Here is a 15,070-nt window from a genome sequence, read left to right as displayed (position 1 = left end):
AGACAGAAACAACACCTTCTACAACAACATCTACAGAGACAACTACAACCACTTCCACTCCAACAACTACTGTAACAACATCTACAGAGACAGAAACATCACCTTCTACAACATCGACAGAGACCACTACAACCACTTCCACTCCAACAACTACTGTAACAACATCTACAGAGACAGAAACATCACCTTCTACAACAACATCTACAGAGACTACTACAACCACTTCCACTCCAACAACTACTGTAACAACATCTACAGAGACAGAAACAACTGTTTCAACAAAACCTACGGTATCAGAGACATTAACCCCTGTCACTACAGTAACATCAACATCATCTACTATAATTTCTTCGACCAGCTTCACTGTACACACAGAGCCACCATCCAACTCCACAACACCTGGACATCAGATAGTAAACACAACATCTACAATTCCCACTACAACCAGCAGTATCCCATGCAATCAGAAGGTAAACTAATCATGTTGGGCTAAGCACCAAAAGTGTGTTGGCCTAGCATTTGTTGGTTTTCTTAAAGTATCATTGGTGCTTTCTACTGCTAATACTTAGGATTTGAACAAATCCCTAACCATATTTTCAATGTTTTGGTCGTTCCATACCTTTTGGGGTTTAAACATGAATGAGACCTGAAAATATGCTCTTTTTTGAGGAGAGATGTGCTATTACTTAATAAGCAATTAAATTACAACTTTGTGGTGGATGAAACGGTAGAAAAAATGTCATAGACTTACAAGAAAGGATACACCCTGGTCATATTTGAGAGCCAGAATGAGTAGGCTATTTTGATTTTGGCCAGTAAGCTACTAGGAAGATAACCCTATAGGAACAACATAGCAGTGTTCTAATAAGAACTAAACAAACTAAAGTTTAAGGTTTATTTTACCTACCACTTTTTTTCGGTAGTCCACTTTAGACATTCTACTAACTATAAGTAAATTTGCAACTACATGTCAACTAAATCTCATTGGAGTATTAGTAGACTGTTAGTAAACTGTTAGTCAACTGTTAGGTTATGGTTATTTTCACCATTTTTAATCAACTTTTCCCCATTCACTAGTTAATTTCAAATGGTTTTGTGGTGTTACATTACAAAAAATGTTTAAACTACAAATATTCCATGTAATAAATGTATATGAGGTTATGAAAGCTGTGTACAATAATAATTATAATAATAATTTGCATAATACTGTGTAAAATAGTTTTAGATGGAGTATAGTATGTTACACCTCAGGACATGCCAGCTTTCCAAAAGAATTTGTCAACCCACTTATCAATCGTCTATATATAAAATTTGATATAAAAAGTTATTTTAGTAGTCTTTTTTAACTCAATCCCTTTACAGTGTGACTCAACAGATGCAATCAAACCTTACTGTGTCAATGGACTTCCACCTGAGAAAGTGTATTATAACAATGGCTGCTGCTCCAAGTATGAGTGTCCATGTGAGTTTAAACTATGCTCAGTGAAATTGGTATATTATTAATATTATTCCCAATGGTAATATAAAAAATACACATATTAATGTTGTTCAGTTGCATTATATTTAACCTTGTTTTAAATGTTTTTCTGAAACAACAGGTAGATGCAACAGCTGGGGTGACCCTCATTACAAAACCTTTGATGGACAATATTATACTTTCCAAGGAAACTGCACTTATGTTTTGTTCCAAGAAATCATCCCAAGATACAATATCAGTGTCCATATTAAAAACTATTATTGTGATGTTAAAAATAATCTCGCCTGCCCAGAGTATGTCATTGTGAATTACAAATCCAATAAAATCAAGCTGACAAGCAACACTAAAGAAGTCCAGGTGAGTGCCACGACTTTTTCCACACGAATTTGTTCTAACAAAATGGACAAAATATATCCCTAAAATACTGTTATTTATAAAATAAATATGTCAGTGCCATTGTTTTGTCTCAAGATGCACACCAATAATGTTTTTTTTCAAAGGCACGTTTATAATAAAATAAAATAAACGGCTTCAATATCCTAATTGAACTAAGGCCTAATCCTGGCTTAATCTAAACCCTGTCGGTGAAACCAGGCCATTGGCTACAATTAATGGCACAATTTTATTCAATACATTTTGCAACCTCCTTTTGTCAAGATAACAACTCTGAGTTATATCCTATAATGCCTGATAAGTTTGGAGAACATCTGTCAAGAGATCAGAGATCATTCCTCCATACTAAATCTCTCCAGATCCTCCAGTTTCCAAAATCCATGTGGATACACACTTCTTTTCAGTTGTCTATAGGGTTCAGATCAGGGTACTGGGATGGCCATGGCAGAACCTTAATTTTGTGCCCCATTTATTTATTTATTTTATTTTGATGTTCTGGGCCCATTATACAATTTCTAGCAGAGGCATTCAGGTTTTGATTTATTTTATTTTTTATTTTATTTTTTTGGTATTTGATAGAATCCATGATGCCATGTATCTGAACAAGATGTCCAGGACCTCCAGCAGAAAAATAGGCCAGCATTATATTTAATTGATCACATAGGGTACTTTTTTTTATCCCAGTGTGCACCAAGCCAATCTTGATTGTTTGCAGCCAAAAAGCTATTTTTTTGTTTAATATGACCATTGAACCCAGTCCAATCTGAAGTACTGGTAGTGTTTGGCAACTGAATATGAATATGAAAACTGAATTTTTTTTTTTTTTTTTTTAAGGCTTTCTGTATATACTGTACATACGTCCTCTTCCTGGCAGATTCGTAACATCTTTAGTTGATTTGAACTTCTTAATTATTGCCCTGATAGTGGAAATGGGAATTTTCAATTCTTATTTTCTTACTGCCACTTTCTATTTCATGAGTTCACACATACATGAAATCAGATATAGTAATTTATGCGTATTTAGCGTGCAGAATTTGGCCTGAACCCAGAGAAGAATGTGGGTATGTCACATAACATCCATGTTAGCATCTCCCTTATTTGGAAAGCATTTTCTCTTTCCTTTTAAAAGGTGGTAAGATTACTCATTTTGCTTTCTTAATTATGCATAATATGGTTAGTTGCATTTGATTATTATTTTCTTTTTAAGCAAATCATATAGCATTGTTTTTCTCTGCTGTGCGAACCAGTGCTCTCATGTTGTTCATGGCAAATTGCAAAATAACAATATTCTAGAACATGATTTTCATCGTAACTCCAAAATGCCTTGTTTCCCACAGGTCTTTGTTAATGATAAAGAGATGAAGCCAACAATCCAACTCGGAGATATAATCATTACCACTACTGGCATTACAGTGCTTGTGAATGTATCTGATATTAAAGTTGAGATTTTAGTCAGTGATCTAGGTGTTACTGTCAAACTCCCATTCTCATACTTCCATGGTAATACTGAAGGACAATGTGGTGAGTACAGATCTCAGATCCCTTGGTGTAAAATGACAATGATAAATAAATTTGATTTTATCTGTCCGCTACAAAGATCGGTATCTCAAGACTTTGCCTGAATGTTTATTTGTTCATTTAAATTATCTGGTGAATGTGCCTGCAATCTGATCTAGTATAATTAAAGTTTTCTATCTACCTAAATAGTGTGACTTGTTCAACAGCATGTCTAATGTTTCTGTATGTTTTTTTTGTTTTTTTTACTTTATACTGTTGACATTATTAAGGGGTCTGTGACAATAACACTGCAAATGACTGCAGACTCCCTAACGGAACAATTGACACATCTTGTGAGAGCATGGCACAGTTTTGGATGGTACCCCCAGGATGCAATCCTCCTAATGTAACAACAAATAAAAGTTGTGAATCGAAAATATACAACACCTGTGAACTCATCAAGAGCAAGTAAGACAAAGCCAAAGCTTTAATCTTTCAAAATGTAATCATAACTGCATAATTACTCTGTTCCACAACTTAGCAAGCTGCCTACGCAGACATCATACGCATGCTTCTGACTCAAAAATTGTTCCAGATGTAATAATAATAATATTTATAATAAACTTTATTTTCTATAGTGCCTTTAAAAGTAGCATTTCAAAGCGCTTCACAAAAATAAGATCATATAAAACAATTTGACAAACAATGCATTCATAAAAGTGAAATACAAACAAAGATAAAATACAAAAAAAAACACTATTAAAAGTTCAACAATTAAATAGAAAATATGACAATTACAAAATAATCAGGTAAAAACTACCCTAAAAAATAAGCTTTAAGGGAAGATTTAAAAACACTAAGGGATTCTGCTTCCCTAAATCTAAGCAGCCAGAGAATTCCAAAGTTTTGGAGCGATTGAAGAAAAAGCCCTATCCCCCATAGATTTGAAACAAGTAAGCTGAACAATTAAAAGGCCAGCTTCCAAGGAGCGGATCATGCGCTGGTGTGTAGGGGGTCAAAAGCTCAGAGAGATAATGAGGTGCCAATCCATGCAAAACCTTTTAAGTAACCATGAGAATTTTAAAATCGACACGGAATCTGACAGGGAGCCAGTGTAAAGATTCCAAGACAGGAGTGATCCTGTTTCCAGATAGGATTGGAGCTGTAATTTATTTAGGGTAGCTTTTGAAACCCCGGCAAGCATTGCAATAATCAATCCGAGAAAATACAAAGATGTTAAATCATTTTTCAGCCACTGGGAATGATAACATAGGACACAATCTGGCAATATTTCTAAGATGAAAAAATGATGTCTTGACAGTGTTCTGAACATGAGGAACAAATGTTAAATGAGCATCAAATCTCACCCCCAATGTTTCTTTTTCTTTTGTTTGAAATTCCAGTGTAGAGCCATCTACACTTAAGCGCACATAGAAACCACAATTGTCAAAGTGCGATTCATCTTGCTCTATTCGTTTACCACTAGCGCATGCTGATGACGTTTTATTCTTCTATACAAACTTGCGCCGTAGACTACGATTCAATAGGTGTCATCATCGTACAGTCTATGCATGTTGTACCCAAGGTTATTAGATCCATGTTGTACAGTGTGGTCTGTAATGATCTTAATTGCGAAATCGTACACTCTGTAGCAGGCATTGAACAAAGAAACACAACAAAGAATGTCCTGCAAAATTTAGCTCTAGCCCTAATCAAACACACTTCAACAAGTTAATCAAGGTGAATTTGATCAAGGTTGGAGCTAAACTGCAGGAAAGTGGTCCATATTTTCCTTTTAAGGTGAACTGTCCTAAAAGTATTTATTTTTGTATCTCTGATTTTTTTTTGTTGCTATATTGAAAGTCACAATTTTGCTTGTTCTTTACAGATTATTTGAAAAATGCCATGGGGTTGTTCCATATCAAAGCTATTATGAAGCATGCAAATATGATGTGTGTGCCCTTAAAAATGAGTCTGTTGCATGTATCAGCCTGGATGCTTATGCACAGCAATGTGGCCAGCAGTCTGTTTGTGTGGACTGGAAAAACTCAGCTGACCTCAAAGGGCTATGCGGTAAAACAGCCAAATTAACCCACCATTGCAGTACTTTATAGCAGAGTATTTTTAAGGCATCTTTTCATTTTAATACTAATACATTTTAATGGAAATTCATTATGTTGATATAGTAAGCATACCTAACACATTTGCACTTATAAGAGGACTCTGAATTTATTAATTGTTTGTTTCCATAACAGAATACAAGTGCCCAAGTAACAAAGTCTACAAGGGATGTGGGCCTAAAATTGAAAAAACCTGCAGTACAAGGTAATGGTCTAATCTCTAGTCATGACATAACATCATCTTTGTGTAGAGTAAATGTAATACTAAATGCTCCAAATATTACAGTATGTAACAGTCTTCTATTGTGTTTAAATACCAGATACAATGATAAGTTTGTGGAGAAAGATTGCCAAGGCAAAAATTGTCAAAATACATTCATGGAAGGTTGTTTCTGTCCTGACAACACATATCGTATAAGTTCAACGACAGATAAATGTACACCTACCTGCGGTAAGAAATGTTACTTCATTTACTCTCTGTGTTTATAGATGAATGCTCTTTATGCCATACTTTTGTTAATTTTGTATCAATCCCTCCTTGTAGATTGTATGGGCCCTGATGGATTAACTAGACTGGTATGTCTCTGTTGTGGGTTACATTTTCCTTCAAAAGCAACATTAAAAATACCATGTAGGATTGTGGGTTTTGTAACTTATTTGTTCTAGGGTCCTACCTCAAGGTAGGATTGAAAATGCAGTTAATAATTAACTACATTGCCACAAGCTAACCATTACTCATTTTACTCAATTTAGTCAGCCTATTAATAATCAAAACTAGCTAGCATTAACTAAGTGTCACTAATGTTCATCTTCTTTTGTAGCCTGGGGATTCATGGATCTTTAACTGTACCACATACAACTGCTCCATAGACAGCTTTGGTGTTGTGGAAGAGCCTGTTCCGTGTCCCACCACTGAACCCTGTGGCAAAGAATACAAAACAACAATTAAAAACTGCTGTCCAACCTGTGGTTAGTCAAAATAAATGTTTTTAAGTCATTCTAAATATATAAAACTTGTTAGCGAGTACTTTTGTGACAGTACATCATCATAATAATAAAGATTAAGAATTTGAACCAGACAAGCACTTACAAGGTATTCAGACAGTTTGACAACAAAAATGACTAATCTAGTTTGAGACCACCTTAAAATTTGTTCCACTTTTTTTGAGCTAAAACAAACATCCATCAAAATGCATCCAAACATTCAACAATTTTTTTAAATGACTTGCTGTTTCATCTCAAACCATTCAGAGTGTGATCTCGAGCTGTGTCTTCATAAGAAATGTGATGTTGGATTTGAGTTGGCAGAAAATACGACTAATAATAGTTGCTGTCCAGCCTGTGGTAAGTCTCAGATTTTTATCTACATTTATCTACATTTAAACAAGTACTTGTTCATATTATTGCTGTTACAGTATACATACTTTACAAGGAAATTCAATGGACATATTTTGTAGCATATATGTCAGGATTTACTGAACTGAATTAGTAAGCAGTTTCTAATATTATTTATTTTTCTGACCAGTGCGCAAAGACGTCTGTGTGTACAATAACACTGAATACAAGGTGAGGTGCTAGGTTCATTTGTTTACTCTAATTACATACAAGCCTGGAATTTTAAAATGACAAAGGCAAACACCACTGTTAAATTGAACGCCATGTTTTCCTGTGGTGTAATTTGTCAGTTCTACCATGTTGGTCATAAAATTTTTACATTAATGATAACCGCAGAATGAGGGTGGGTAGATGACAGAAGCAAATGTGAATGGATCATATGTAGCATATTGTTTTAGACTTTTTTTTGATTAATCATGTAATTTAATTATTACAAATACACAAAATCTGAGGGGGTTTGGATGCGCATGATGCTTCAGTCCATAATTATTTTTTTTTAACTGTGTAAAACAAATGTTGGGTTCATATTCCTTACTTTGCTCTTCTCTCTAGCCTGGAGTTAAAATCCCTATGGAGCCTTGTGTGGAATGTTACTGTGAAATGGATAAAGACCCAAAGACTCAACTACACAATGTGACATGTTTTACTAAAGTCTGTGCACCTTGTGCTAAGGTAATAATTAAAATTTACACTACAATAAATGTACCATTATTTTTTTCAATTATAGTTTGGATGGTTACAGTATCAGTCATGTGTACTACTACTACTATAAGAATGTGACCGATTTATATTATACTGTAAACTCCCAGATAGAAAGTCACTGTACATTCTCTCACATTTGGCTATACTGTCTACTCTGCGCAGCCTCTCTCAAGGAGAGACCATTGTTCATACTATCTCATTTAAAGTATGTCCTGTACCTCTCGACTGACCTTTTCCTCCCTATTGTCTCTGCTCACCTTCACACACCATTGGTTTGCAATGGTTTTGGGTGTCTTCTTTATTTCACACACCCATTTCTTGGTCCTCTAGAACCCAGAATAGGAATCACTGGTTATCACCTCTTGCTCTTTCCTCAACCCTTTACTCATAGAGTTAAGTAATCTGAGTAGTAAATGCAGAAAAGGTGATTATTAAAACGTCAAACTTGTTTTTTCACCTCGAGGGCTTTGAATATGTGAAACAAAAAGAAGAGTGCTGTGGAACATGTGTACCAAAGAACTGTACTTACATGGCAGGCAACACTACATATACTTTCCAGGTACATCTGAAAAGATTTTTGAACTTTTCTTTATTCTTTCAGTTCCCCAAACAAATAATCTGCTGTGTTCTTCAATCCTCACAAAGTCTGTCTGTCTTTTGTTAGGTTGGACAAGTCCACAGTTCCAAATGTGAAAATGTAACCTGTCGTGAAATGGACTGTGGGCCTGTAAGTAGAAGCTCTAGCTTCAAACTCCACGCATGGCACACTTGCTCTGGATGTATTTTGCATGGCTGTCACTTTCTGAAGTAGCCTATCACCATGATTTTACAGGGGTGATATTGCCTTCTTGTTTACCAGCTAAACTTTTACATGCAACCAAATAATCCATAAGTAATCAGATTGATGTGCTTTAATAATATGTATTGTATGAAGCTAGTGTTGTAATGCTTAACATTTGTAACTACCCAATACATGTATTACACGTCTTAAAAACATTCTTTTCAAGAATACAAAATATTCTTAACTTGAAAACAAGAATGTTTTGTGAATCCGGCCCTGGTTCTTTTTAATGAGTCTGTGAAAAAGAGTGAAATATTTAAACTAAAACATGTTTTTACACACAAAGGGGCAATCATACGTGAAAAAAGAAGGAGAGTGCTGTGGAGAATGTATACAAAGGCAATGTATATATGATGCGCCAGACAATACCAGACATACTCTCCAGGTACATTCTCAAACATTCTCAAACTTTTCTTTATTCTTTCAGTTCCCCAAACAAATAATCTGCTCTGTTCTTCAATCCTCATAAAGTCTGTCTGTCTTTTGTTAGGTTGGACAAATCCACAGTTCCATATGTGAAAATGTAACCTGTCGTGAAATTAATGGCTCGCTTGTGACTGAGAAGAGCATAAGAGAATGTCCTTACTTGAGTTCACAAGACTGTAGGCCTGTAAGTAGAAGCTCTAGCTTCAACTCCACGCATGGCACACTTGCTCTGGATGTATTTTGCATGGCTGTCACTTTCTGAAGTAGCGTATCACCATGATTTTACAGGGGTGATATTGCCTTCTTGTTTACCAGCTAAACTTTTACATCCAACCAAATAATCCATAAGTAATCAGATTGATGTGCTTTCTTTAATAATATGTATTGTATGAAGCTAGTGTGGTAATGCTTAACATTTGTAACTACCCAATACATGTATTACACATCTTAAAAACATTCTTTTCAACAATACAAAATATTCTTAACTTGAAAACAAGAATGTTTTGTGAATCCGACCCTGGTTCTTTTTAATGAGTCTGTGAAAAAGAGTGAAATATTTAAACTAAAACATGTTTTTACACACAAAGGGGCAATCATACGTGAAAAAAGAAGGAGAGTGCTGTGGAGAATGTATACAAAGTCAATGTATATATGATGCGCCAGACAATACCAGACATACTCTCCAGGTACATTCTCAAACATTCTCAAACTTTTCTTTATTCTTTCAGTTCACTAGACAAAACATCTGCTGTATTCTTCTATCCTAATATAGCCTATCTGTCTTTTTGTTTAGGATCGAGAGGGGTACAAGTTCAAATGTACGACCGCTTCCTGCCGTGAAGTGAATGGCTCGTTTGTAATTACGGAGAGCGTTAAAAAATGCCCAGACTTTAATCCAGGGTACTGTGTGCCAGTAAGTACAATCTCTATATTCAACTCCATACATGACACACTTGATCAGTTTGTATTTTATATGCCTGTTGCTTTCTGCTAGTGCTTAAGTATGGACATATTACTTTTTCCCCACATTTCTCCAGACTAAGGTCAATGCTCAAAACAATTAACAGGGCCAAAGAAACACACTCATAATTTAGCAAAACAAAAGTTGCACTTGGGTTTTAGTATATCAAAGAGGGGAAAAATTCCTGCCATCATTTAATCAACATCATGTTATTCCAACCAATGAAAGAGGATGAGGGGCCATGGGCTGTCAGGTTCATAAAAACGTTCAAAGTAGCCCATGCAACTCTTACTCCAAGTCTTCTTTACAATATGTGAGGAACTGACCAAAATTGAAGTTGTTGTCTGAACAGCCATGGCCAGCATTCACGTGCCCTGTCCAAAAAAGACTGGCTTGGAAATCTTGCAATAAATATCACCTTTTGTGTTTCATACAAGAAAGAAAGTAATAAAGGATCAGTAACTAATGACAAAATGATGTGAATTATTCCTTTAATACTCTAGACGGCAGTGTTAACTGTTCAACATGGGATTAGAAGCTTTTTGTAGTAAAATATGTACTTTTTAGTATGAACGTGCAATATGTTTTTGGAAAATTGGATAAATGTTTTGAGAGATTTGACCATATTTTAAGAAATGCGTAAATAATGTTCTCTTTTCTATTATTTGTGTCTTTACAGGGAACAATTCAATTTGACATAGATGGATGTTGCGAAATCTGTAAGATATTCTTTATACAAACCTTCCTGACACAGTGTTTTTCTTATGTTAAAATGGTTTTGTCCACCCTATTGTGTTTATGTAGCTCATTTAGGCTATGTTAAGTAAATTATTTTTTTTATAATAGGCACTACTTAAAATGCAATGCATGTACTGTTGATGAGATTTAGATTTACGTGCTTCCATTATCTTTCAGGTGAACCCAGCAACTGTGTTCTTGGGAAGAATTTCACCCGTCTGCATGTCAATAATTGCACTTCCATTGATAAAGTAGAAGTCACTTCCTGCACTGGCCACTGTGACACCAAATCAATGTGAGAGCATTACACACCTATTGATCACACACATGGTCAATAAATTCTTAACCATTAGGAAATGTGGATCGTCAACCATAATATAATGTGAACTTTTTTTTTTTTTTTACTGTATTATTATAAAAAATGTCAGTTGTTACAAATTCAGCTTAATTTTAGTTTTCACTTGGGCCAAAATGTTGATTTGCAGTTATTGGTAGATAAACTTATATTTCCCATTAACTAAAGCTAAATAAAACCACCATTTTAAAGAGGGGATACAGACATTTGATGCATTTATCATGCTAGTTGTTATGCTAAGTTTATCTAAAATATCTAATAGTTCCCACAACAAAAAGAAGCAATGCTTTAAAAATAGTAATGGGACACCACATTGAGCTATGCTCATGAAATGTGAGGGGAACTGATATCATACATCCACTAAAAATTGCCTTGAAACCAGCTGCTGAAATGTCTCCAAACAAAAAAATGGCTCAGAAAAGAGAACTTAGCTCTGCAGAAATCTCCAACATCATGTGTAAGCAGTCGCCATTTGGTTTGATATTTTGTCAGGTATCCAATGAAATTCATACACTTTTTAGTGTGCCTTAGCATCCAAACCTTTGTGTGGATACTATAATAGGATAAACTCACATCCAGCTGTGCTACACTCATATGACTGGTGTTTTCTTGTAAACCTGCACAGGTATTCAATGCAAGAGAACATCATGAAGCACAGCTGTTCTTGCTGCCAGGAGAAGAAAACCAGCAGTCGAGAGGTGATGCTGAAGTGTGCCAATAGCATTGTGATCCCTCATAACTACACATATGTTGAGAGCTGCACATGCACTCCTACCGAGTGTGTGGACCAGAAGAACTCTGGATAAAAAGATCCTGCTTGACTTCTGCTGATTTAAAGATGACTCAGTAATCTGTCACTAAAAAGCAACCATTTTAAAATATATAACTGAAAATGACAATAACAATGATTTAAGCTGATTGTTGAAGTGCATTAATGGCTAAAAAATTTTTGCCAAATATTGCACCACTTATTTTTTCTTTGTGGTTTAATCTAGGGGTATTAGTTAACTCTAAGAATAATCTATTTAGTTGGTTCTTGAAGGGGGCATTTTTGTATTTTTTAGACTCTCTGGTAATGCACGATATAATGATGTATTTTTCTTCCCAATGAAATGAATTAAAATCAAAATAAAGCATAATAAAGAGCATCAATTACAGTCTCCTGAATTTTTTTCAGTAAAATGCCTGTCTACATACATCGATTAAACAAAGCATTGAAGTAAAAACTTTGATCTGAAAGTAATCCTGCTGTTTTACTTGATGAAATGTAGGATTTTTTCTTTTCTTTTTACCAGTATCTTACTCTGAATTTATCATTTTAGGCCATTTAGTATAGTATTCTTAATCTATAGTATATGGTTTCATATTTACAATGAAAATGCTTAAATCCTAAAACTTTCCTATGACCATCTTTAATTTAGATTTTGAATTCCTCTGTATACATTAAGCATTCAGCACTCTTTTAATGTTGTATTCTGTTTACTCTCTTTCTCAAAACACAACCATTTTCTATAGCCTATTACTAAATAAAATGTAAAATATTTAGCCTCGCTTCTTTGATAATTCAAACATAGCGATCATCACTCGCGTGAACAAGCAACGATTTGCCTCCAATTGACGATATTTATTAACTGTAGAGCGGGAAATCAGCGCTAAAATCATGTCCTGTGTGGTTTGTAATTAAACAAATAAAATGTAGTGTGTAATAAGATGAGATAGACTTGCATGTCTCTTCTTGAAGAAGACTCATTTTGTCCCAGAGGCCATAAACTTTCCATCTTCAGGAAGTGAAGAGTTCGGAAATGGGGAATTGCATTCGCAAAATGTGTGCATTTTCAATTTAATGGAATTTGCGAGTATACCTTCACGTAAAGTACGTTGTTTGAACAAAGTTGAGGTAATTTTGCTTGTAGCCTATCGACTGCAGCCCTTTCAGTAGATCCACGTCTGGGACATCATTACAGTCACTACGGAGACAACATATGCACTAGCGGTGTTTGAGAATAAACAGGATAAATAGAAACCTTATATTTACGCTGCTATCATCTCAAACTAAACAAGGGTGTGAGTTCTGAAGAACTGTGGAGAAGATACATAGTACAGTATGACGCACTACACCAGAATTTACTCTAAATGTGTACTTTGCTGGTATGAGTTTTGGGCTGGCAAGATGAGAACCCAGGCTCAGTCGGGGGCCAGTTCTCCTCTGGCGTTTATGAACTAGAGGCCGGATTTAACTGTAAGATTAAAAATATTATATGAATGCCTGGCTGAAGAGATGCGTCTTTAATCTAGTTTTAAACTGGGAGAGCGAGTCTGAGCAACGAACAAGACTTTTCCAGAGTTTTGGAGCTAAATGTGAAAATGCTCTCCCTCCTTTGGTGGATCTGGATATCCTATGACCAAAAGCCTCAAATTTAGTGATCTTAAAGAGCGCGATGGATTATAGGGCGATAGAAGATCCGTTCAATAGACTGGAGCTAAGCCGTTTAGGGCTTTATAAGTCAGTAGCAATACCTTGTAATTAATACAGGACTTTATAGGTAACCAATGTAGTGATGTTAAAATCGGTGTTATATGATCATATTTTCGGCTGCATTTTGGACTAACTGTAGCTTGTTTATTGAGGATGCAGGACAACCAGCTAATAAAGCATTACAGTAATCTAGTCTCGAGGTCATGAATGCATGAACTAACTTTTCTGCATCAGAAACTGATAGCATATTATGTAGCTTAGCAATGTTTCTAAGGTGGAAAAAGGCTGTTCTTGTAACATATGAAATATGATTTTCAAAAGACAGGTTGCAATCTAGTATAACACCCAGGTCTTTTACTGTAGAGGGTAAAGTAACAGGACATCCTACTATGTTAAAGTTGTATTATGAGAGGTTTTGTGGGCGGTTTTTTGAACCGATAAGTAGTACCTCTGTCTTGTCTGGATTTAATAAAAGAAAATTAACACACTCTGTCAATTTGGATAATTTAGCGTTTTCATCCGGCCGTGATGAAATATATATTTGAGTGTCATCAGCATAACAATGGAAACTAATTCCATGTTTCCTTATAATATTTCCAAGTGGCATCATATATATTGAGAATAGCAGAGGGCCTAACACAGATCCCTGCGGCACTCCATAGTTTACTGAAGTTATGATCGATTTTTCTCCATTTAAATAGACAAAATGGTAGCGGTCAGATAAGTATGATCTGAACCAGCTTAAAGCTTATCCTTGAACACCAGTATAATTTTGTTGTCGATCTAAGAGTATTGTGTAATCTATAGTATTGAACGCAGCACTAAGATCAAGTAAAACTACTATTGAGATACAGCCTTGGTCAGAAGCTAAAAGTAAATCATTTGTGATTTTAACGAGCGCAGTTTCAGTGCTATGGTGTGGCCTGAATCCAGACTGAAACTTTTCATAGATGTCATTTTCTTGCAAGAAAGAGCCCAGTTGAGCGGACACAACTTTTTCTAATATTTTATACATAAATGGAAGATTTGAAATGGGTCTATAATTTGCTAGATTATATGGGTCAAATTGTGGTTTCTTAATGAGTGGTTTTATAACTGCCAGTTTAAATGTTCTTGGAACATGACCTAAAGATAAAGATGAGTTAATAATAGGAGAGGCTCTTCCACTATAGGTAACACTTCTTTCAGTAGTTTAGTTGGTATATGATCTAATAAACATGTTGTTGTTTTAGATGCAATGATGCAATGATGAAATTTTTGTTCTATAGTTGTAAAGCACTGTAATTGTTCTTGCGGGGTGATAATTGAGGCTGAATTATAAGGCGCGATTGAAGATTGAACGTTTACAATTGTGGTTCTGATGCTTTCTATTTTCTCAGTGAAGAAGTTCATGAAATCATTACTACTAAACTGTAACGGGATATTTTGTTCAGGTGACGCTTGTTTATTTGTTAGTCTAGCCACGGTGTTAAATAAAAACCTTGGATTGTTTTGGTTGTTTTCTATTAGTTTGCGGAGGTGCTCAGCCCTGGCCGCTTTTAGGGCCTTTTTATAACGTGACATACTGTCTTTCCACGCGATTCTAAAGACCTCTAAATTAGTTTGTTTCCATTTACGCTCTAAATTACGGGTTTCTCTCTTTAGAACATGCGTAGTATTGTTGTACCATGGTGCTTTAATTTTCTCTCT

The 15,070-nt window shown here is 35.2% G+C and overlaps 1 protein-coding gene across 1 annotated transcript; it reads left to right on the top strand.

Annotated features, from left to right (window-relative positions):
• The first annotated feature begins 337 nt into the window (after positions 1-337).
• On the top strand, positions 338-12,050 carry LOC307151662 (intestinal mucin-like protein). Its single transcript, XM_079859779.1, has 22 exons — positions 338-470; positions 1,363-1,462; positions 1,599-1,834; positions 3,208-3,391; positions 3,658-3,835; positions 5,256-5,440; positions 5,623-5,692; positions 5,808-5,938; positions 6,032-6,063; positions 6,309-6,456; positions 6,739-6,831; positions 7,013-7,053; positions 7,435-7,554; positions 8,048-8,143; positions 8,249-8,311; positions 8,712-8,810; positions 8,916-9,035; positions 9,439-9,537; positions 9,645-9,764; positions 10,492-10,531; positions 10,728-10,845; positions 11,531-12,050. The coding sequence occupies exons 4-22, from the start codon at positions 3,229-3,231 to the stop codon at positions 11,709-11,711; spliced, it is 2,097 nt and encodes a 698-aa protein (XP_079715905.1). The 5' UTR covers positions 338-470; positions 1,363-1,462; positions 1,599-1,834; positions 3,208-3,228; the 3' UTR covers positions 11,712-12,050.
• The last annotated feature ends 3,020 nt before the right edge of the window (positions 12,051-15,070 follow it).

Source organism: Squalius cephalus (assembly GCF_949319135.1).
Source record: "Squalius cephalus genome assembly, chromosome: 23".
In the NCBI taxonomy this organism is placed as follows: domain Eukaryota; kingdom Metazoa; phylum Chordata; class Actinopteri; order Cypriniformes; family Leuciscidae; genus Squalius; species Squalius cephalus.
The sequence above is the reverse complement of the archived record's forward strand: the minus strand, read 5'-3'. Positions and strand labels throughout refer to the sequence as shown.